This window comes from Diaporthe batatas (assembly GCF_019321695.1).
Source record: "Diaporthe batatas strain CRI 302-4 chromosome Unknown Contig00005, whole genome shotgun sequence".
In the NCBI taxonomy this organism is placed as follows: Eukaryota; Fungi; Ascomycota; class Sordariomycetes; order Diaporthales; family Diaporthaceae; genus Diaporthe; species Diaporthe batatas.
In genome coordinates, this window is record NW_025408552.1 from 435,872 (window position 1) to 457,634 (window position 21,763).

General features: G+C 55.2%; 5 protein-coding genes across 5 annotated transcripts; 4 read left to right on the top strand and 1 right to left on the bottom strand.

The window, feature by feature from the left end:
* Nucleotides 1-708: 708 nt before the first annotated feature.
* KVR01_005022 (uncharacterized protein) lies at nt 709-8,015 on the top strand. The gene is made up of 3 exons (XM_044786183.1): nt 709-2,163; nt 2,583-2,864; nt 2,969-8,015. Exons 1-3 carry the CDS (start codon nt 1,706-1,708, stop codon nt 7,053-7,055), a joined length of 4,827 nt encoding a protein of 1,608 aa, XP_044645467.1. The 5' UTR covers nt 709-1,705; the 3' UTR covers nt 7,056-8,015.
* An 838-nt stretch (nt 8,016-8,853) lies between these two features.
* Nucleotides 8,854-11,093, bottom strand: KVR01_005198 (uncharacterized protein; the record flags this gene model as incomplete). Its single annotated transcript, XM_044783656.1, has 4 exons — nt 8,854-9,699; nt 10,366-10,655; nt 10,752-10,897; nt 11,062-11,093. The coding sequence occupies 4 exons, from the start codon at nt 11,091-11,093 to the stop codon at nt 8,854-8,856; spliced, it is 1,314 nt and encodes a 437-aa protein (XP_044645643.1).
* Nucleotides 11,094-14,016: 2,923 nt separating this feature from the next.
* KVR01_005545 (uncharacterized protein) lies at nt 14,017-17,402 on the top strand. The gene is made up of 2 exons (XM_044794417.1): nt 14,017-15,830; nt 15,890-17,402. Exons 1-2 carry the CDS (start codon nt 14,210-14,212, stop codon nt 16,906-16,908), a joined length of 2,640 nt encoding a protein of 879 aa, XP_044645990.1. The 5' UTR covers nt 14,017-14,209; the 3' UTR covers nt 16,909-17,402.
* Nucleotides 17,403-17,816: 414 nt separating this feature from the next.
* On the top strand, nt 17,817-18,589 carry KVR01_005613 (uncharacterized protein). The gene is made up of 2 exons (XM_044790743.1): nt 17,817-18,200; nt 18,295-18,589. Exons 1-2 carry the CDS (start codon nt 17,862-17,864, stop codon nt 18,412-18,414), a joined length of 459 nt encoding a protein of 152 aa, XP_044646058.1. The 5' UTR covers nt 17,817-17,861; the 3' UTR covers nt 18,415-18,589.
* A 230-nt stretch (nt 18,590-18,819) lies between these two features.
* KVR01_005574 (uncharacterized protein) lies at nt 18,820-20,460 on the top strand. Its single transcript, XM_044785652.1, has 2 exons — nt 18,820-19,106; nt 19,230-20,460. Exons 1-2 carry the CDS (start codon nt 18,932-18,934, stop codon nt 20,126-20,128), a joined length of 1,074 nt encoding a protein of 357 aa, XP_044646019.1. The 5' UTR covers nt 18,820-18,931; the 3' UTR covers nt 20,129-20,460.
* The last annotated feature ends 1,303 nt before the right edge of the window (nt 20,461-21,763 follow it).

Below are 21,763 nucleotides of genomic sequence, written 5' to 3' on the forward strand. Positions count from 1 at the left end.
AGGACAGGACAGCAAGACAGGAGACAGACCCGTGTCGAGGGAGACAGACGACGGTTGCGCAGGGGACCAGGGGACCGACCAGTCGACCTGGTTTTGATTGCGATTCTGCATCAGGAAGGGAGTCGACTGTTTCTGTCACACGTGCAGCAGCCACCGGCAGCTGGCCTGGCGGTATCGATCTTGTACCGGCCGAGCACCCTGCTGGTGTGCACCGCCTGGCCGTCCGAGGGCTCCGGTGGCTTGTGACTTTGACGAGGACGGCGACATGACCTGACAGGCCTGGGCTGCTGGGGCGGCAGGGGACGAGCAACATAGCGCCCGCCATAACATTCCTGTGCTGTGGTATACAGATGGGTCAGTCTAATATCTGCCCTGCTACCACAGTCATAACCCGGTCGGCATGGACGTGGGGAGTGACATGGGACGTGTGGTACGTGGTGCGGGAGATGAAGGAACCAGAGAATCCGTGACTGACAGGTCATTCATTCCCCCGGCCAGCCGTTGCGATGCAGATACAAGATAGCAGACATACAAGATGCATCTGTAGCGAGAGGGACAGAAGACAGCAATAGCAGTACCTAGGTCGAGTAGTTAGGGAGAGGCGGAAGGGACAACCAACCAACCAACCCAACCAAAAAAAAAAAAAAAAAAAGAGACATGCCGACCATCCCATCCTGATCGTCCATCATTTCCATCAATCCATCATTCGCCCCTCCAACAGCACCCCCCCTCCACAACACGCGGTAGACTGACTACCCGTGGATTGACGCCTGCCTCTCACAGGCAGACAGGCCCGTCGCAATTTTCATTCCTTTTCACTCCCTGCCTTGTTATAGTCTTGTCTGCCCTTTTCCCTCTGTCTGCGGGCAACTCTCTCTCAACCTTGGTTTTGGTCTTGGCGGTCTGTAATAATTACCATTGATTGATTCCCTCCCATCCACCCCCTCCGACCAGGTTCCCACCCCTCTCGATTCGACTTTCCTTGGCTGAGGCCTGCAGCAGCATTCCCGGCGGTACTGCATAGGCCACATAGGATAGATTTTCCTAGTTGTCGTTTTCGCGACGGCACACACACTCTCTCTCTCTCTCTTTCTTTCTCTCTCTCTATCTCTCTCACGCAGTGTACCGACGCCCAGGGCCAAGGATTGAGCCTCTTGCGCTCGCCTCGCCTTGCAAGCGGCCGGCTAAGCTGGCTCTCCTGTGCCGCTCCAAACAGCCCAAAACCGAGATCCAGGATTGTCAGGGTCATCCAGGCACGCCTCGAAACACTCGGTCTCCCAGCACCTGCAGACCTGCAGCACCGCGGCACTGCATAGTGGTTAAGCTCTGACCCTCGGCTCCGGGAGGTACTGGCCAGGACAGGACTGGACTGGACAGGACTGGACAGGATCAGGAACGGGATAGGACAGGCAAAAGGCAACGCAGCTTGCTGGGGTCTCCTACACTGTCAGACGGGGGGTCCCTTCTGCCCTTTCTGGCCAGTGACCCCAGGGCGAGACCTGGCGACCCGGCGACCAGGCGACCAGACGACCAGACAGACACCAGGCCCGGTCTGGTCTCCAGTCACACACTCACAACACCCCCCCCCCCGAGTCCACTCCAGATTCGTCGCGTCGCAGACTGCCCGACCCGGCCCTGAGCCCTGAAGCAATCTGGCCCACGAGCCGGCTGTCGAGGTCCCTGAGGTCCCCTCGCATAGAGGACCATGTCGCAGCTTTCGCACCAGAGTAGGGAACATCCGTCTGATGCCCACGCCTACTCTTCTCCCTCCCCCCGTCCGCCACCGCCGCAGCGGCCTCACCATCATCTTCAACACGGCCAATCTCACGCCCGTCTCCAGCCTCAACTTCAACCTCAACCTCCTCACAGTCCCGGCCACTCTTACTACGCCCCCGGCCCTCCCTACACTCCTGTGTCACCCACCAGTGCATCCCAGCTCGACTATGCCCAGGACAGCCCTACCGTAGGCCGAGCTCAGGTCCACCACATTCGAGGCCCTCACTCTGGGCCCATCCCTAGCCCCATCACCATCGTGCCCCTTGGCGGTGTTCATGCCTCAGGTTCAGCTTCTGGCTCAGGTTCTGGCTCAGATTCACCAGCATCCGGCTCCGGCACCCTGACCTCATCTGCACCCACTAGTCCCTTGCCCAGCGCTGGCCCCAGGTAAGACGCATAATCTCCATGTCCCACCTCTCCTCCTGCCGCGGCCCTCTCCGACTCCTTGTGCTCCCATCTATTCTTTTTGCTCCCCTTTCCTTTTTTGGTCCGTGGCTCGGCCTCGTGCAATTTGTCTACTCTCGAACCCTCTGGGCCGTCGAGAATAGTATTGATCCACCGACTACGCCATCAGACGACTTAGTGCCGCGCGTGCCCGCAGGCCGTCTGTGCAGGGTGGGCGCAATTAGATCTGCTCGCTCGCCTGCCTTTCCCCGGATTGTCATCTTAGTTCTCGTCCCTGCTGTGCAACTCGATCACGGCCCTTCAGACTACCGACTTGCCCTGCCCGTGTGCTACTACTGCACGCACTACCGAGTCGCTCCAGACGTACTTCAATGCTGATCCTCACCCCTCTCCTGCTCCAGATTCCGGAAACCTGCACCCAGCCCGCTGCATAATACTACGGCCATCTCTCCTCCCAACAGCCCCAGTCCTAGGAAATCACATTTCCAGATCTCCTTTGGCGCACACGGCTCGCCCATTAATTCACCAACCACGCCTTTGGCCTCGCAGACAAGAAGAGCCCCACAGGCCGCGGAACCATTACCGCGACAAAGAACGGTAGAAAGCATCGATACCGAGAAGTCCTACTACCACAGCGATTCCTCGGGTACAGCAACTCCTGACGACAACAAGACAGCACCTGGGTTCGTGGACCCCATCACCCAACGACTTTCCCAGGGCACTCGCCAGCCTAGCGACCTTTGGCGCTGCGCCTATTGAGAAAACGGCTAACTAACCCGCCACACAGATCCTCGTTGCCCCCACGACTCGCGCATGACAGCAGAAGCGTCTCCGACCCCGTGAAGAAGCCACTTGGGGCCTCGACCAACTCATCTTCCCAGGCCATGCCTGGGTCCTCGAGGATGGAGAAGGTGAAGGGCGCTCCAAGGAACTCCTCCATCGACTCAGCCATCTCCGCCATTTCCACCGGGTCCTCGACCCCCAAGAACTCCCAAGATGGCTCCTCGAGCCCTGCCGATATCTCAAAGCTGATAAAGGCTGCCGGCTCCCCCGAGGCGGTAATACAATATTTGCTGAAAGAGAAGAACTCGCAGACACAACAGAACTCGCAGCTATGGCGTCTCGTGGACAAGCAGAGGGCCATGATACTTGGCCTCAACAAAGACCTGGAGCGAGCCCTGAAGGACAAAGAAAAGTACAGGAAGAAGCTCAAGGAGGTTATGACCTTGCAGACCATCCCTTCGGTCTCCTCAGCTTCGGCAGTGCAGGGCCGAGAATCTCCCGCCAGCCTCGCACCCGCGGACGACGACGACGACGATACTGCGAAGAAGGCTTCCCCCGACGTGCCCGCGTCGCCCAGTGTCGAGTCCGAGAACATGAGACATTCTCCCATCGATGTTTCGATGGCACCATACCCGATCACGCCGCCAGCAGATCAATGCAGCAATGGTCCTCCTTCCGCCGTGGGTGAAATGCTAGATCCCTCACATTCTATGCCCGAAGCGAGCGAGCACGCCCTGGACAATTTTGATCACGACGCCCAAGAGAGGGCAGCCGAAGTGTCGAAGGATCTTGCCAGTTCGAGTAACGACATTCCCATCAATTTCGCACTGCCACCTTCGAGATCTCTGCCAGAGCGTCCTCCGCCTCCCCAGGGTGCGCTACCGGCACCACCGCGGCAAGCTGCTCGCTCAGAACTCGACGCCTTTATCGACGAGGACGGCACCTCACGCTTCCCATCTGTACCAGCACCGCCTCCGAGAAAACCACCACCGGCACCTCTGCACCTCAAGGACCAAGAGTCCGGCCCCGCCTACCCGGCAGATGAGGATTCTGAGAGTGACTCGGACTTTGACGATATTCTCGAGGTCAATGAGATTGCAGCGGAAAAGCGCGGCCGTCGGAGGACACGGCAGGAGGACGATGAGCTGCGTGAAGTCCTCGTGCTAAAAGAGGCAGAGGCGCGGAGCATCTCCAAGAAGAGCAAGGGTAGCGCGAAGGGGCCGCCGGAGGAGCCCACCCCACAACTAAACATGGCGCAGAGCTCTCCAAGGGCGCTGAATAGGCCAAACGCCCCGGGCTCTCTTGCAGGTATGCTGGATAATAACATGTCCAGCACTGCCCTGCCTCTGCGTAGCCCTGGATTGCCTCTGAGTCCTCGGCCCATGCAGTTGGGCGAGGGGCCGAGCTCCCCACCTCAGTCGCCACGGCACAACGGCCTTGCGGTGCCCCTATCACCTCGTGCTCCCCGGCAAGCAATCCCCCTGCCCCCAAATACGCCTCTCCAGACTCCACCGGGCGAACCGCTTGTTTTGAAGTCGCCACAACCCCTGAACATTGTCAAGGCCGCCGTTGACGGGGAGGCCGCTAGCAGTCCAACTTCGGAGAGTCGTGTGAGCCAGACTGAGCGAACCAGAATTTTCAAGGGCTTTGTTACCGAGGAGTACCCCGACCTTCTACTGCCACCAAACGCCATACCTTCTGTTATTGTCAAAGTTGCGTCGTCGAGGATGAAGCCGTCGCGCGCAAGCTTGATTTCACTGACACAACTAGAGGAGGATCCCGTGTTCACATTAGCAGTCATCTCGCGATCCGAAGGCGGAGAACTCTGGCGGGTCGAGAAGGACTCGGTATCCCTCGCAAAGCTGGATCAGAGGCTTAAGCAGTGTGCAGCATTCACCGCGAAGACCCCAGACCGGACATTGTTCAGCGGCCACGCTCCGGCAAAACTCGATGCCCGCCGCCAAGCCCTGGACCAGTATCTTGACGAAGCGCTCAACACTGCATTCGACACCCCTAGCGCCATAGAGCTATGCAAATACCTGTCTAGCAATGTTCTGCCTCCGAATGCTGATGAAATGGGCTCGTCGACAGGCCCGTCTGACGAAGGAGGACCTAGACTGGGACCTGGCGGCCGACAGTTCAAGACCGGCTACTTGACCAAGAGAGGCAAGAACTTTGGCGGTTGGAAAGCGAGATTTTTCAGCGTCGAAGGCCCTCAGCTGAAGTACTTTGAGACGCCCGGGGGAGCACACCTGGGGACTATCAAACTTCCAGGAGCTCAGATTGGCAGACAATCCCAGCAAGGCGGAGACGCGCCCTCGCCGTCACGCCCCACCGACGAGGCCGAGAACCAATATCGCCACGCGTTCCTCATTTTGGAGCCCAAGAAGAAGGATCCCAGTGCCATGACCAAACATGTGCTCTGCGCTGAGAGTGACAAAGAACGCGACCAATGGGTAGAGGTCTTACTGCAGTGGACCAACTTCAAAGAGGCGGACGACGACAACAAGCGCGACCATGCTCAGGACCGACAGAACTCGAACCAAGTGAAGGGTGCAAATGCGAAGAAAAAGCTGCACCCCCGCCCTCAACCACAACAGTCCAAAGACAGCGAGGACGCTTTGATCGGTGTTAGCTACGACACCACAAAGCAGGGCGATGTTCCGAAAATGGGCGGCCACGACCTCCCGCAGCCTTCTCCAGCGGCGGCGATGGGACCCCAGTCGTTGTACAGCATCTCTGCTCCACGAGATCCACAAGTGATATCTGACATGTCCATGTGGGGCAATAAGATGGGTGGTCTCAACATTCCTCCCGGCTTGGACGAGAAGAAAGTGAAGAAGCGTAGTTTCTTCGGCTTTGGGCCAAAGCAGAGGTCCTCGAGCGATGGGACTGACTCCCTCTTCGGTGAGAGCTCTGGATCCCCAGGTACTTCAGCGGGCTCCAGGGAGGTGTACTCTGGACCCGTCCGCCGGACATTTGGCGCTCCTCTCGCTGAAGCGGTGCGTTATAACTCACCTAGAGACATACGGGTACCGCTGCCGGCTGTGGTCTATCGCTGCATACAGTATCTCGAAGCCAAGGGAGCCATCACCGAGGAAGGCATTTTCCGTCTCAGCGGCTCCAACGTCGTCATCAAATCGTTGAAGGAGCGCTTCGACAATGAGGGTGACATTAATCTGCTCGCAGACGAGCAGTACCATGACATACACGCCGTTGCCTCCATGCTCAAGGCCTACCTGCGGGAGTTGCCGACAAGCATATTGACTCGGGACCTGCACTTGGACTTTGTCGCAGTTACCGAGATGAGCAGCCAAGCTGAAAAGATCGTTGCGCTGAACGAGCTCGTCACCAGACTCCCACAGGTCAATGCCACACTGCTCAAGTACCTGATTGCCTTTTTGATCAAGATTATCAACCACGCCGATCGCAACAAGATGACCGTCCGCAACGTCGGCATCGTCTTCTCGCCAACGTTGACTATTCCTGCTCCAGTGTTTGCCCTTTTCCTGCAACATTACGAGGCCATCTTCGGCATCGTTCCCGAGGAGTACGAACTGCCCACACCAGCATCGTTCGAAGAGCAACGTGGGAGGGAGCCTGCGCTCGACCTTCCACCCAGGCCATCAACATCTAGTGCAGCCAGAGAATCTCCGCACCGTCACCGTCTCGCTGAGGCACTTCAGGAGGGACGAAGGGGCAACACGCCCCCTCCTGCCGGGTTGAATCCCTTGGGCGGGTTCACGCAAGCGAGATCCACACCGACTCCACCTCTCGTCCAACAGCGCACCTACGAACCGTCTTACTTGGCCCAGCAAAGTGTTGGCGGCCCTAATGTCCAGATCCGTCCTGCGTACGAGAGCATGTTGATGGCCCCCGGCCCTGACGCCAGTCAATTCTACGCGGCACAGCAGCGTATGGTCAACCCCGGCTACGATCGACCCATTTATGAGACCGGTGCCGCCGCATACGATCAGCCACAGTCCGTTCGAGCTAGCCGCAGGGAAAGCACCATGATGATGATGGGCCCTCCGAGGGGTCTCACGCCACAAAGCTCCATGGGTCGTCTCAGAGAGGACCCTCAATTCTGATTTATGCACACGAAGTCTCACGAATGCCAAACTCTCAGCATCCGCTCTTGATGGAGCACCACTAGCAAGGAGCATGATTTTCCACGAATTGCTTCGATTCTATTTTGTCATCCAAGATACCACGCAGTCGTTCCCGCCCAGCGCCCATCATACCAAGCATCCACAGTGTTGGCGGTGGCTCTCGGGGCTGCCCACCCCCCCAAAACCCGCGAACCCACAAACATAAAATCCGAATGTCGATCGAGCAACCATGAGCCTACGGACTGGCGCCATAGCGATAGCGAATCTTTCAAACACCGCACACAATACTAATAATCAGCTAATCACGCTCACTCACCTCACACCGGCCTCCTGGATGATACCACCATCAGAACGGCGTGGAGCATTGGCATTGATTGCTTTGGGCTATTTCTCTTGTATTTCCTTTGCCACTTGAATATCTTATTCTTCTTTTTGGAAATATCCATGATACCTGGAGGGAAGATGGGGAATGGGATGAGGCCCGGGGTAACGGGAAGGAATGGCGCCCCCCAGGGGCAACACAAACAACATGTATAACATACAAATTTATGCGTCCCTACCAATTTAGCCATTCAGGCTCGGAGTTGAACAGAGATAGAGCGGATTCCTGGCGGTGAATGTCAGATCTCCCCTCTCTTCGAGGGAGATGGTGAAGGTGGCTCTTTCGTCTTTTGTTTTTCTATTTTCTCTCTATTCGGATTTCTGCACGGTGTTCGATGGTGTTAAGCGTCGGCCCTCGTTTACTTCTTCTCTTTCCGGTCACATAGGACCGGCCTGCCGCTGCTGGTGCCTACGACACACCCATATATCTATGCACCCCCGGGGCGCTTGACATGTTGTGGTTGGATCTTGCATGTCTCTATCTCTGTCTCGCGGGAGAGGTAGCGAGGAGTGACGAAAATTATACAAAGATAAAATGGAAGATGTTTAATTTGCTCATCTGACCTTGTCAGTCCTCTATCACTGGATTCTGAGCGTTCCATGGCCTCTCACCAGCCTCAGCTTGGTCCGCGACTCCAAATGGCAATGACCGACTTGCTGCCTGAATGGACCCAACTGAAAATCCACGATCTTGCTAATGGCTTCTCCTATATCTGATAAACTTCTGAGTCAGTTCTTTATTCTCCTCCACCCTTTTGTCAAACCGCTGACGATGTCCCATGCGAAGGCAGACTTGTCCATGCCATGCCCCAGGCACAACTCTGCACCAAGCAGCTTTTCATCAAAACAACCAACTACTACAAAAGCCCCTACAGAACGGTCCTAACGTATCGCGCTGCGCAGAGTTCACCTGAACTAGTGAGAGACTTCGTCAAAGCCGGAATTGACCTTGAGGCACCAACGACGAAGGAGCTACAGCCCCTCATTGTGCTGCGGCATGGGGAGAAACTGCATCACTGCAGATTCTAATCGAGAGCGGAGTAAATGCCAACGCGGCCAACAATGATGGCGAGACGGTGCTGCATATTGTGACGGGGAACCGTTCTCTCAGAAGTGTACGTGATTCAGAGACGAAGGCCAAGCTTTTGATCGAAGCAGGGGCGGATATTCATGCGAAAGCAAAGTCTGGAAAGACGCATTTGGATTATGCGGTTGATTGTGAAGGCGAGGCTGTTGAGAAGGTACTCCGTGAGATGGGGGCGGCGTAAGATGCACAGAAAACAGAACAAGTTCTGGGTTTCGGGCTTTCGAGTGAACTACCAGCTTCTGAGAATCGAATCAGTTTTACCTTTACCATATAATTATCAATAAACTGTTGCGCTCATCGCATTTTGTCTCACGTCCGATCAACAAGAGCCCAAGTATGGTCAGCAATCTTCCTTCTCTCCTCCTCACTCCACTCTTTCTTCCCTCCAATCACCTTTCCATGGTTATCGATGCAAGCCCAGGACAAGCCCTTCAATCGTAACTCATCCGCAGCTTTGTACAGCCCATCAAGTTGTCTTTCAGCGCACTGCTCAGGCTGCAGGCCGGCCAATCTCGAAGCAACCTTTGACACAGCTCGGAAATACCATGCTGAGTTCTTGGGTGTCGCTGTGTTTACAAGTCCGGGATAACCGTGCGCGAAGAAATGTTGGGTACCCTGTTTCTGAAGCGCGTGATACTGCACCATTGCGTCATTCATGGTGATACAGTGGTTTGCCGCGTGAGGAAGACTGAACGTTTCCTTGAGGTCGAGATCATCCCAGTTCAGCTTCTCGGGACTGCTATTAAGGCCGTCCAACACGAGAAGAACCTTCGCATCCTTGCTGAAAATGGGGCTCAGCTCTCTGATCAAGAGCTGACGACCGTAGTAGTGCAGAGCCATCTTCCTGTCAATTCCCTCAGGTGTTTCCGTCCGTCCCGCGAATGACATGATTCCCTGCGTCATCACGAGAAGGTCAAGAGGGTTGTTCTGGCTGTTGTTCCGGAACTCCTGCGCAAATTCTTTCAACGCGTGCATTGATGTTGCATCGACAGAGCGGAACGAGACTTTCTCAGCTGGCATGACCTGCGGTTTTGTCCGGCCCACGATGGTGATGGATGAGAACTGGTAACTGGGGGATGTTGCCAAGCGGCTGGCGATTGCGTAGCCAATGCCGCTGGTGCCGCCCACTACCAGAGCGTTAGAGCCGGAGATGACCTTGTTCATGATGAAGATGAGATGAGGGGAGGGGATGTAGTGTCAGACAAGATGCGCGGGATGAAGAACAAGATATGGTGGTGGATGGTATGACAGACCAGTCAAAACTGTTATAAATGAGCAAGTGAGCATTATTTATACCGAAAGGATGTGATACAAGATAAGAGTTGAGACTATGCTGCTTTCTTCACTAGTGCTTATGTTGTCGCATAATCCTATAAAAGGAGATTTTCTATACCCGTCTCATTACACAATATCCCGAGTCCGAGTCCGAAAATAATCAAAAGTTTCCATCTACATCCCACGGACTCGCAGGCTACTTCTTTAATGAACACATAATCTCTTCCATATGAGCAAACGCAGATTCATCCATCACCTCCCCCCCAGACTCTGCAGCTGGTGCATCAACTTGAATTACAGCATGAAGTCACACTCACTAGGGAAGACAGTGCCGTTTGGTCCGGGATTGGTGTTGAAGTAGGTAGCAACCATTTCCCAAATCTCCAGTCTCAGACCAATGCTGAAGCTCGGCTTTATGTGGTTTCGCTTCTATCCGTATACGTCCGAGGACATACATGGCGCCTTCATACGGTGGAAGCTCGGCTTTAAGACATGATTGACGCAGGCTCCACTGGTAATAATGATCTTCTCTGTCAAATACTTGACCTCCTTATCATGAATCAACGTGTGGACTTCCCAGATGGACCTATTGCTACTGTCTAGAGGACGAAGCTGCTTCACCTGAGTGTGCTGCTTTGCCTGGGCACCGTAGTCCTTTGCGAGACCGTACAAGGTGGGGAGGAGGAGTTGGACGTTGATCACTCCGTTATCCGGGGCGAAGAGTCTGATCCAGTTGGGATCGAGGTTCTCGAAGGGATATTGCTCTTCAATCTGCTCAGCAGTGATCATCTTGGTCAGAATAAGATGGGAAAGTGGGAGTGAGCATACGTACGCTCCTTGTAGAACATTCCAAACTTGTCCAAGTTCGCCTTGGGTCCCAGCAGTAATCCTATCCCCGTCAGTACCGCATCCAAGAAGCATAAGTGTCTCACCTTCTGGACCATCGCCACCCATGTCCTTATCTCCAAAGTTCGGAAGACGTCCCATCCAACGAAGCGACACTCCAGCATCTTTCTCAAGAGCATCACAATGCTTCATGGCCTCAATCACAAGCTTGGCCTTGAACTCCTCAGTGTACCTATCCTGTCAGCCATGTCCTCAAGATTTATTCCGCGACAGACTTGCATAGTGCGAAACATCAATGACGGGCCAGATGACCAAAACTACCGGCTTGGCTGAAGAAATTATTCTGTTCAAGAATCATTACCTTGCTTGACGATATTTAATTGACAATTTGCCTACCTGTTCCTCTTGAACGACTTGATTGTGATCATCTGTCTAGTCCGCTACTCAAATCAACTCCAAGTGTACTTCAGTCGTCATCTAGATTGCCGCAGAGATTCAGGCCACGATCTCGCCGCATGACCGGCCACACCACCTCCGAGAAAAACACCAAGAGAACAGATGAAACAAACCCCTCGACGTTGCGTGGCCCTCATCATAGAGAACACAAACCGAGAAACCTCTTCGAGTCGCGGCGACCAGGCCACGATCCCAATGAGGTTGGTCGCCCAACCAGGGAATTGAAACCCAGAGTCTTGGGGCTCGCGTTGTGAACAACACGAGCCAGACTCGTGCAATTGTGTCATTTCTGACAAAGCTTGTTGCTAGACGAGCTACAGTAAGATAGGCCGCAGGTCACATGTGTGGGTTGCCTTCAAGAGCCTTCGCAATGTGCCTCACTCATCCCGTAAGCCATGCGAGCGCGAGGCATCGCTTACATATGGCCGGCATCATCACAATGATGTTGCCTTTTCGTTTCTTGAGCCCTCGGAGTTTAGGTAGCCAGGCCCCAGGATTGGCAGGACTCGTCTACCCCTCAGTCTCTGTCTCTGCCATCCTCCTGCATGAGATGGCGGACAGTACACGCCACACTGCAAGAAGGCCACCCAGGGAAGACGGGATGGCTCCGCGCGTGGCAGTGGCACCCAGTACCTCGTTACGCGCGGCCATCAACCGTGACGCCTGGTGCCTTGTTGCCGGCTCGTGCTGCGCGTGTCCTCCCGCCACCTCTTAGACCGCGATTCAGCTGCTGGTGAGCTAGCTGCCTGTGGTAACAAGGGTCTCTTTGATGCCATTTGTGGGTGGCTCTCAAGTGATTGATGCAGTATTGTGAGTTTCTGCTCCTTTCCACGCGCCCAACACGTTCAACCAGGCAGCGACTGAATTCCTCGGCGGAGTCTTGTTCCTGCCGGCTCGAGTTCACCGCCCGGTCGATCTTGTCAAACAAGACAAAAGGAGTCATTCTCTTTATACAATTAAGTCTTTTTTCTTTGAACGAAGGATCTTCAACTTCTTCAATCTGAAAAATAAACAGCGGGCAGGGGGCTCTCGCTGGTGGGGGCCAGAGACGAGCCGAACACAGAATTCCTCAGTCATTGTGTGACCGGCTAAGTGTCGGCGTCTATACCCCCTGGTGTAAAACAGTGTCATCCTGTTCAAACTCATGTCCATTCAAGACGACCACTTCCGGACTGCCGCCACCGTCACATGGTGGCGACGGCCGAACCTGGCGTGCACAGGATGGACATGAGTTGTGAACCGGTGAAGTTTTCCCCGATTTTGGAACCCGCGTAACCCAGAGGCCTTGCCGGTGGAAATGGCAAACCGTCAAGAGGAGCGACAGCCTGTGCCATCAAGCCCCGGTCTTGGACGGTTTAGTGGCCGACCACGGTTGACAAGGACCCCTCGATCCAACGGGACCACACAGTTATGGTTGTTTCTCAGTTATGTAAGACCCGCGTGGAACCCTCTGACCTTTGCAATGCTCTGGTGTACCAGGCAGCAGCGAGGGCACGACGGTGTGAGCGTACGTGACCTCAGCATGCTGACGGTCGCAGTGGCAGCATCGGTCTCGGGGGTCCTCGCTGGCCTTATTGTGTGTTGTGTGTTGAGTCATTTGCGCTGTGATCCAGACTTGGCCCGTTGCATACAGGCAAGTGTCTCAGTGACGCCTCTTGGCCTCGTCGTCCAAATGTTGATGTGACACTCTGTGTGGTGCTCCCGTTTGACTCAGACGCGTGGTGTTGGCTTTCAAGGACGTGCGACGGCTCTGTTGCTTTGGCACAAGTGGTCGACAGTGTTTGCGGGTGACTTGACAAGTTTGTAGCGTTGTGGATTTCCTTGTCTGTCTCGTCATTGTTCGTTCCCGGAGTGGCTGCGGGCTGCAGCCGAGTTCGGGCGTTGGTGGGTGACAGGCAGTACTCTCCGCGTTGCGTGTGTGTGACTTGCAGGCAGGCAGGCTATTGATAGCCGGCCCGATGATGTCAGCTCGGATTGAGTGGGGATTCCGGCACCCCGTTTTCTCGCTGGTCATGATGGAGCCGAATGCGTGGGTTCGGTGCATGATGTAGACGCAGCGAGCAGAAGTTCTCACACTTTGCGGGACGAGGGCCTGCAGGGGCAGTGGCCGCCCCCTGGGCAGACGTCGCCGTGGCTTCCGCGTGCTTGTTGGGCGGCTGACTGTGCGGGCGGACTGAACACGTCGGGCCTGCGACAGTTGGCCAGCCGCACAACAAAGCACGCGGGCATACCACAGCGACCCCAAGAAGAAGATGCGTCTCTGTGTTGGCTCTGGCCCCGCAAACAGCCCTCTCCGTTGGCATGAGAGAGGAGTGCAGAGGGTCAGGTTCCCAGGCAACACCCCGTGGAGGTCTAGAGGCCGACTTCGATGCCCATTCTGATGGTGATGTGGCGGTGATGGTGGGTAGACGCGTGAAGGGCTGCAAAGATGCCACCGCGAAATGGGGGAGTCGTGAGGTGAAGGTGAGAAAAGGATGGCATGCAGGTGTGAAGGGGGGGAGATTGGCGTCATATAAGGGTGGCCTGTTAGAGGCCGAGCTAGTCTGGTACGCGTGATAGCCCAAGCCGTGCAGCCGGGGGAGATGATGATGACCAAACAGGCTAGCGTCGATGGCCGGATGGCAAGTGGGGGCCGCGGCAAGAGGCTGAAGTGTGAAGGCTGGAGGTGGGGCTGGGGGTTGGGGTTTGGGGTTGATGGGCAGCTGCTGAGCTGTTGCTGCAGTACGGAGGGGGGCCTGAGAAGGAGCTGGCTTGGCTGGATGGAGGCTGGAGGCTGGGGGAGGGGACGTGAAGTGGCCCGTGCTCTTCATGCAGTAGTGTAGTCTACGTACCCATACTCTGTTACCTCTAGGACTCATCATCGGTGGGCGGGTCCTCGGTCTTAGTCGGTCCTGCCTCTTACAAAGCTCCGTGGTCCGATGCGACAGCTGCTGGGAGCAAGCAACAAGCCCAGCCGATTATGTTGGCTCAATAATCACAATAATCAGACAGCACCCCATCCATACCATGGACAATTGCGCGAGTACGGAGAGCCAGCTAGCTGCCTGCCAACATTGAACCTTGGGACCAAACATCGTCGTCCGCCGCCATGGATTCCGCCGCTTTGGATCCACGCCTTCGCAGCACCCACGATTCATCCTCTATCTCCGTACACGTCGCCGAGGATGCCTCTTTGCCGTCTTCATCTCCGTCACTGGCACCACCTGTTTCCCATAATAATGTGTCCGCCCCCACCCCCACCCCCACAGCCAGCGGGCCCGGCTCTGGGACCGGGACTCAACACTTCAACGGCTCCGTCTCGGGCACGGTTGCGGCCGGAGCTCTATACTCAGCCGCCCCGGCGGCATCAGCTGCCTCTACTCACACCCCGGGCAATGCCCCGTCTCCCTTTCCCACTGCCACTGCATACCCACAGCCGCCTGCGGCCCCATCCACCACAAATGCCCTGCCTGACGACCACACTGGCGACCAGGACAACTCAGGGTCCGATCCCAGGAAAGCCAGGGCCTGTGAGGCATGCCGCGGTCTCAAGGTCCGCTGCGAGACTGTCCCCGAGGATCCTGAAGGTGCCTGCAAGAGATGCGCCAAGGCTGGACGCAACTGCGTCATCACCCAGCCCACCAGGAAGCGCCAGAAGAAGACCGACAATAGGGTTGCCGAGCTGGAAAAGAAGATTGATGCTCTGACTGCTACTTTGAGCGCTGCCAAGGCCGGCCAGCCCAGCCAGCCCGGCACTTCCGTCTCCACCCATCCCGAAGCTGGTCCTCCCGGCGGTTGGGATGCCGATGGGACCGGGATCTCTGCTTCTGCAGTACCGCCAGTGGCCAAGGCCGGTCAGAAGCGGAAGCGTAGTGCGCCCGTCGCGAACGGCGGCCACACTCCAGCATCTTCGAGCAGTAACGAGCACCATGATCTCGTCGCCCGTGGTATCATCACTGCCGACAGTGCGGCTCACCTGCTAGATCGTTACAACTACCAGATGGCCCCTCACCTACCCGGTGTCGTCTTCCCGCCCCACCTGACCGCCGACGAGCTCAGGAAAACGAGACCAGTCCTGTTCCTTGCCGTCATGGCCGTTGCCTCCTCGAGCTTGCCCGAAGTAAAGCGGGTCGCTTTCAGAGAGCTCTTCCAGGCCTTCGCTGACAGTATCCTCATCAAGGGCGAAAAGAGCATCGAGCTGGTCCAAGCTTTAACTCTTGCCGCCATGTGGTACCTGCCGCCAGAAAATCTCGATGAACTCAAATTCTACCAACTTGTACACATGGCTATGATCATGGCGCTTGACCTCGGGCTGGGCAGAGGTAGACCCAGGGGTAGCAAACCAACGGCGTGGGGTGCGCAGCCACCGAGGAGGCAGGTTCAACCAGACCCAACCACCATCGAAGCAAGGCGGACCTGGCTTCTGTGCTACTATATGACGGTCAACACGGCCATGGCTCTTCATCGGCCATTTCTGCTCAGATGGACCTCGTTCATGGCAGAGTGCATGGACATACTCGAGTCCTCGCCCGAAGCTGCACCAACGGACAAATATTTCTGCCATCTCGTGTGGACGCATCGGCTGGCGGAAGAGATCGGGTTCCAATTTTGCATGGACGACCCTTCGGTCCCAGTAAGCCTGTCAGACCACATGACGCAGCACAGGATTAGAGGCTTCGAGCGGGAGCTCGACAAACATAAGAATCAGGTTCCTGTGGAACTTTTGCACCGTACGTATGACCCATTCACTACCCTCTGCCTCCTTCATGCTGTGCTAACCTTCAAGCAGCATCACTTAGGCTCAGCTTCCACACCCTGAGCTTATACATGCACGAGCTTGCGCTGCAGACGGATCCAGCTGATGCGATCAAAAGCCCGTTCGTGCCAGAGAGCGCTGCTGGTAATGCAACGCTGAATCCAGCCTACACCAGCGCTCTGGCAGCCTGTCTGACGGCGATTGATGGGATATTTGACACTTTTTTGAGCATGGATCCAAGCAGCATAAATTGTATGCCCGTCTTTAATCTTGTGCGGGTGTCCTATGCTATGGTCATCCTCATCAAGATATATTCGGCTGCTTCAAACCCGTCGTCGGACCTCGGGAAAGTCATTGATAAGGACAGCCTGAAGGTCGAGCAGAAATTGTCCGATCTGGTGGAGAAGTACCGTGCTGTTTCCAACATTGACAAACACCATCCGGCCTCTAATTTTCTCACCATTGCAGTCATGGTGCGAGCTTGGTTTCTCAAGTTCAGCCAGTCTCAGCCCAGGCGTGGAGAAACCAAAACTGATGGCTCAACAAATGCGGCGGGGCCGAACCAAGCAGGCGATTCTTCTCAGGCCAGCAGCAACCCTTTGCAACTTCTATCCGAAGCCGCCACCAATAATCGAGCTGCTACAGGTGTTTCTGAGGTACAAGCCCCTGCCGATGGGGCTCCACAGAGCGGCAATGGCGACGCAGACGCCAGTACAGCAGGGGCCGTTTCATCCTCCAATGGCCCAGGCGCGAATCAAGAGAGGAAGGACGATGGCAGCATTAATATGCCGCCACCCCCGATGCCTCAGGCACAAGCATATCCTCACCAGCATGGTTTCGTCGGTGGCACGCCTGCTCCGTGGCTCGGCTTCGGAACGGACTTTGACGCCCACATCCTGGCTGATGGATTCACCCAGGCCTGGGACCTGACCATGGAAGGTCTCGGTGACGGGCAGGGGGGCTTTCAGGACTTTAACGGCTTCATGCTCGGAGTTCCTGACCCACTGTTTGACCCAGCTGGAACCCAGATGCCTGGCCCTGGCTCGTTCTAATCCTGGGAGGCGCAACATCGAGCGTGGATTGCGTCTGATTGGCGGTCCTTGGTCCATCATAATAGTCGAGCTGAAGCGGCTTACACTTGTGTCACAGAGTACTTGATTATCACTGTCTAGAATGGCCTTGGCGTCGGGTCGAAACACTGGCAGCACTTGAGGAAAGAAAGCTGTTTCTAACATTACTTCCCTTGAAATCATGTATTTTACGATTACACAGGGGTGTTCTGGGCTGATGTGCTTATTATAGCGGACTCTTTTCAGCATCGCTCTAGGTTGGTGGCATTTGGCAGCATTGGCTTCACAAGGTATTTTCAAAAGGGCTCAGTCTTGTTGCAAGGCGTTGAAGGGATTTCTTTAACCGGAATTCATTTGCTATTCTGTAGATTACACATAAAAGGGTGGGAAATAACGACGTCGGGTAATACGGTTCATTGGTCGAGAGCCTCTCTTCTCAATTCGAAATCACATGCTCATTAATGCATGCATGACAATCCTGGGTTTGTCTGATACTATCTCTCGTGGTTCCCTGAGTCTCGAAACCTAATTGTCGACGTCGCTGACGGGAAACTGGGACAGTTTGCGCAATATCTAAGTTCCCAGGGAGAGGCACCAGACCCTGGCCACTCCCTTCAGCAGGTTATAGGCAGCCAAGGCTCCACACGCGTCACTCGTCCGCCCTTCACTCGCTGCCTTTATAGTCTGCCAAATCACCCTCTCTTAGCTGAACTTGCTCAAATGTTTTACTGAATTACCAATCCACAATTATGCTCTCCCCATCCATCTGAATACTTCAGAGTCTGAACCCCGCCCTCATTGTGGGTGGCCTAGATCTAGTCACCGCCCTCCGTGGCTTTAAGATCCGCACTGCCACGCTCGAAAAGTACCTGATCGGCCTCGGAAAGCCTGCCGGGACCAACTCAGCTGCCATCCCATCCCACCGTACTACGACTATGATGCCAACGGGAATGCTACCGATGAGGTCTCGGAGGTGCTGCGTGCGAGCAGCGGTATCTCCAGCGTCCTGCTCGTCATGCCCTCTGTCGAGGGGCACGACCGCTCTTCCTGGGCTTAATTATGTGGCCTACAGCTGTGCACACATCTACGCCCAGCGCCACGTAACTCCTCAGGGCCCTGACGAGAAGGTGCCCCAGGGGTTTAAAGAGCTACGGCAGGGTGTGCTCAACTATAGCTCCAGCTCAGAGGGGGACGAAGGCTTGATGGGTCTTTTTATCGTCATCACAGAGGCTCGGCCAGGTCCAACCCCACCAGAGCTCCAAGAACGTTGGCAGGTATACTAGCAAATTCCCCCTTGTCGGCCATTCTTTAAGTGCCATTAAGTAATCCGTTTTTAAAAAAGAAATGCCGGCTAACTTGTCAAAATAGACCCTAATTCCATGTGGTCTTTGTGAACAGACTTTTCAGATGTGGTCAACACGACAGGGGCACCGAAACGAAGTTCACGGATTAGACGAAGAACTTGACGCTTTGCCTTCAAATGCTTGATGACGGCATCACTACCCAGACAGATGCAAGGCGGGACAGTCAGCGCAAAGGATACGGATGACATTACGAGACCTGGCTAGCCAGTGCCAAGGGGCTATTCGCTTGCTACTTGCTGTCCGGTTAAGCCAGAGGTTTACTGGTCCTCAATTACACAGTTGTACTGGGCTGAACGTGAAGCTGTGTTGTTTATGGGTACTTAAATAGTGTAGACTTTAGGACTAGAAAGAATAAGTTAAAAGTACCTACTGGAGTAGGCAGAAGGCATTAACTCTGAAGGGGTGGCCTGTGTGGGCTGGTAGGTAGTCTGTTTGGCTATGGTGATTTTGCTGTGGTCATTCCGTCAAGGTACATTTGTAAGCCATTTTCATTTTGCCGTGGCACGCCATCCTAGGTAAGTTTCATGGTGTCCAGCACCTCTCCTCATATACCCTCGAACTTTTACCCCACATGAATGGCCATGACACGGTCTGTTTTTCCACGTAAGACCCTATCTGATTAACTCGAGAAGAGATTCACGATGAGGGTAGTAAACTACGCCGCCTGGATTCCCTCCCACGGCGCCGAGCTGGAAGTGGCCGAGGCTCCCTTTCCCACCATCCTCGACGACGACGAAGTCATCATCAAGAACAAGGCCGTCGCCGTCAACCCGGTCGACTGGAAGATCCAGTCTGCGCCGCAGCCAATCTTCAACAGTCAGTAATTAGCAGGCTTCTCCTCCTCCTACAGACCCCATTCTTTTCATCCCCTTGCAAATGTCCCAGGATGCACGACTTCAGGATCTATAAGAAGCAAATGACTGACGTGCATGTAATCAGTCCAATACCCATTCATCCTAGGATCAGATGTCGCGGGCGAGGTCGTCGGCGTCGGCGAGGCCGCAAGGCACCGCTTCAAGAAGGGTGATCGCGTCATCGGCCACGCGCTTGGCCTGTCGTCCGGCGGGGCCGCGCAGGGAGGGTTCCAGCTGTACCCAAAGCTCAAGGCCGCGACCGTGTCCAAGATCCCCGACGACATCCCATTCGAGCAGGCCGCCGTGCTACCCCTCTCCATCTCAACGGCCGCCGCGGGGTTGTTCCTCAAGGAGACGCTGGGGCTGCCGATACCCAAGCCGCCAAGCAGCAGCAGCATCTGGGGGGCGAAGGGCGCGGGCAAGAAAAAGGAGACGGTCCTCCTCTGGGGCGGCTCCTCCTCGGTCGGCAGCTCCGTCGTCCAGCTGGCCGTCGCGGCGGGGTACGACGTCATCGCGACGGCCTCGCCCTCCAACTACGACTACGTCAAGTCCCTCGGCGCGGAGCTCGTGGTCGACTACCACAACCCGGACATCGTCCCCATCCTGGCCGGCCTGCTGAGGGCCTCCGGGACGCGCCTCGCAGGCGCCTACGACGCCATCGGGTCCGACGCCACCGTGCGCGCGAGCGCCGCCGTCGTGAGCGCCCTCGGAGGGGGCAGGGTCGCCAGCGTGGGGGTCACGCCCGAGGACGCCGGGGGCGACGAGGTCGAGGTCGTGCGCATCTCGGCGCCGAGCCTTGTTGCTGGGGCGCCCGAGGTCGTGAGGGCCGTCTGGGGCGAGTATGTCCCTGCTGCGCTGAGGGCTGGGACGCTGGTCCCGCGGCCGAGGGAGTTGGTCGTTGGGAAGGGGCTGTACTTTGTCCAGAGGGGGTTGGATGCCAACAAGGCTGGGGTGAGCGCGGCCAAGGTGGTCATTACGCTCTGAGGGCGTTCGAAGCTGGTAGGGCGTTGACAGTCAGGACTTGTGGCTGGTAAGAGTGCGTGCTGAAACACTTCACACAAAATCAGCTCCTGGCAATAAGTAGCTGGAAGCGATGGCTGGTATTTTGACCATCCAACTGGCAACTTTATTTTGAGGGACTCATTGATTCTGACCTCATGGTTTGGTCTTCCCAAATTTCATGCTTCTAGTGTAGTTGCTGGGTCTTGGAATCAAGGAGCACACTCAGGGATCATGTCTGGCTACTACACCTTCATGTAAATAGGCTACGTAAGCTGAGTGACTACCTCATGAGTGAAATGTACTTTCCGCTGCCCAGATCTTCCCGTTGGCTGTCACTGATGGCCAACTTGGAGTGCGCAGTTGATGTATTCAAGCAAAACTCAGAGATTCCACAAGTATGAAAAGTTTGGAACGAGTCATCCCTTTTACTGGTTGCTTGTGTTTGATTCAAAGGTTGAGCTAGATTTCTCAGACGCGTCATGTGTCCCAGATGTTTGAGCCATCCAGCAAGACGCCTCAAGGTCACGCCCGTCGGGAGGGACGAACCTTCACCTCGTCTCGTGGACTGCTGCCTTCCTGGACTGGGAGCCAGCCCTGGAGGGCTTGTTGGTTTTGTGATGCTCATTTGGAGAGGTTCCCCCCCTCCATTCCGTCGCAATCTTTCCGTCTTGTTTTGGCCCCGCCACTTGCCCTTTGACACGCGCCTGGACGGTTACTTAGCTTGGAATCCCCCCACAGGTTGAGGACGAAGTCAGCTTTAACTAGAGTGCTTCAATGTTGCAGTTGTTTACGGCACTTTCGACACGCGATTGATAGTGCTCATATGCCCCAGGTGATGACTTGGAGCTTACAAATATTTCAACGCTCTGAAGAGAATGGAATCAGGACCATTGGCGAGAACTAGTCCTGTATCATTAGCTCAGAAATCGACTGGGGCCTTCATTGTCTTCCAAGCCCACTGTTGCGTGGCATGTTCTCATTCCCTGAGGTCACACACAATGGACCGGCCAAGAAGCAAAGTATGGTCGTTCCTTTTGAATGATTGCCAATTACAGAAAAGTGCCTGTGTCCACGTCCAAATTGTCGAAGACAACCACTGTCATCATGGTCCCAACGCAGGTTTTCTTCGTGAACTAACTCACTTGTACCTAGATATCTGATTCTCAATCAATGTCTGTGGATGTGACTGTATTTTATTAAACACTTTCTGTCTTTATTGCCATTGAGCTCTGAGTGTGGATATCGTGAGTTGAGTGCTGAAATTCAATTTTATGTAAACAGCTATCTCATAATGAATGCTAGGTCCAAATGCCCAATGTCTTTGAGTCCCAACCAAACATAATGACCTTGATAGCTGTCTCTTGGTCATGCATCAGAGTCCAGTTCTTTCAGGGAGCAGAATTAATTAAGAGGAATCCTCCAAGCAGTGTGATTGAGTTTACAATCTACCTAGGTGATGGAGGGCCATTCAAGTGAGAGTATCACGGTCTGCCATGGCAGGGAGCATGTGCACAAACAAAGAGGAATACAATTTCGTCCCAACTTTGCCATCCAGCACATGTACAATTCAGTTCAGATTGCACAACGCGCTAGTAGCAGGTGAATCCAGAGTGAGTC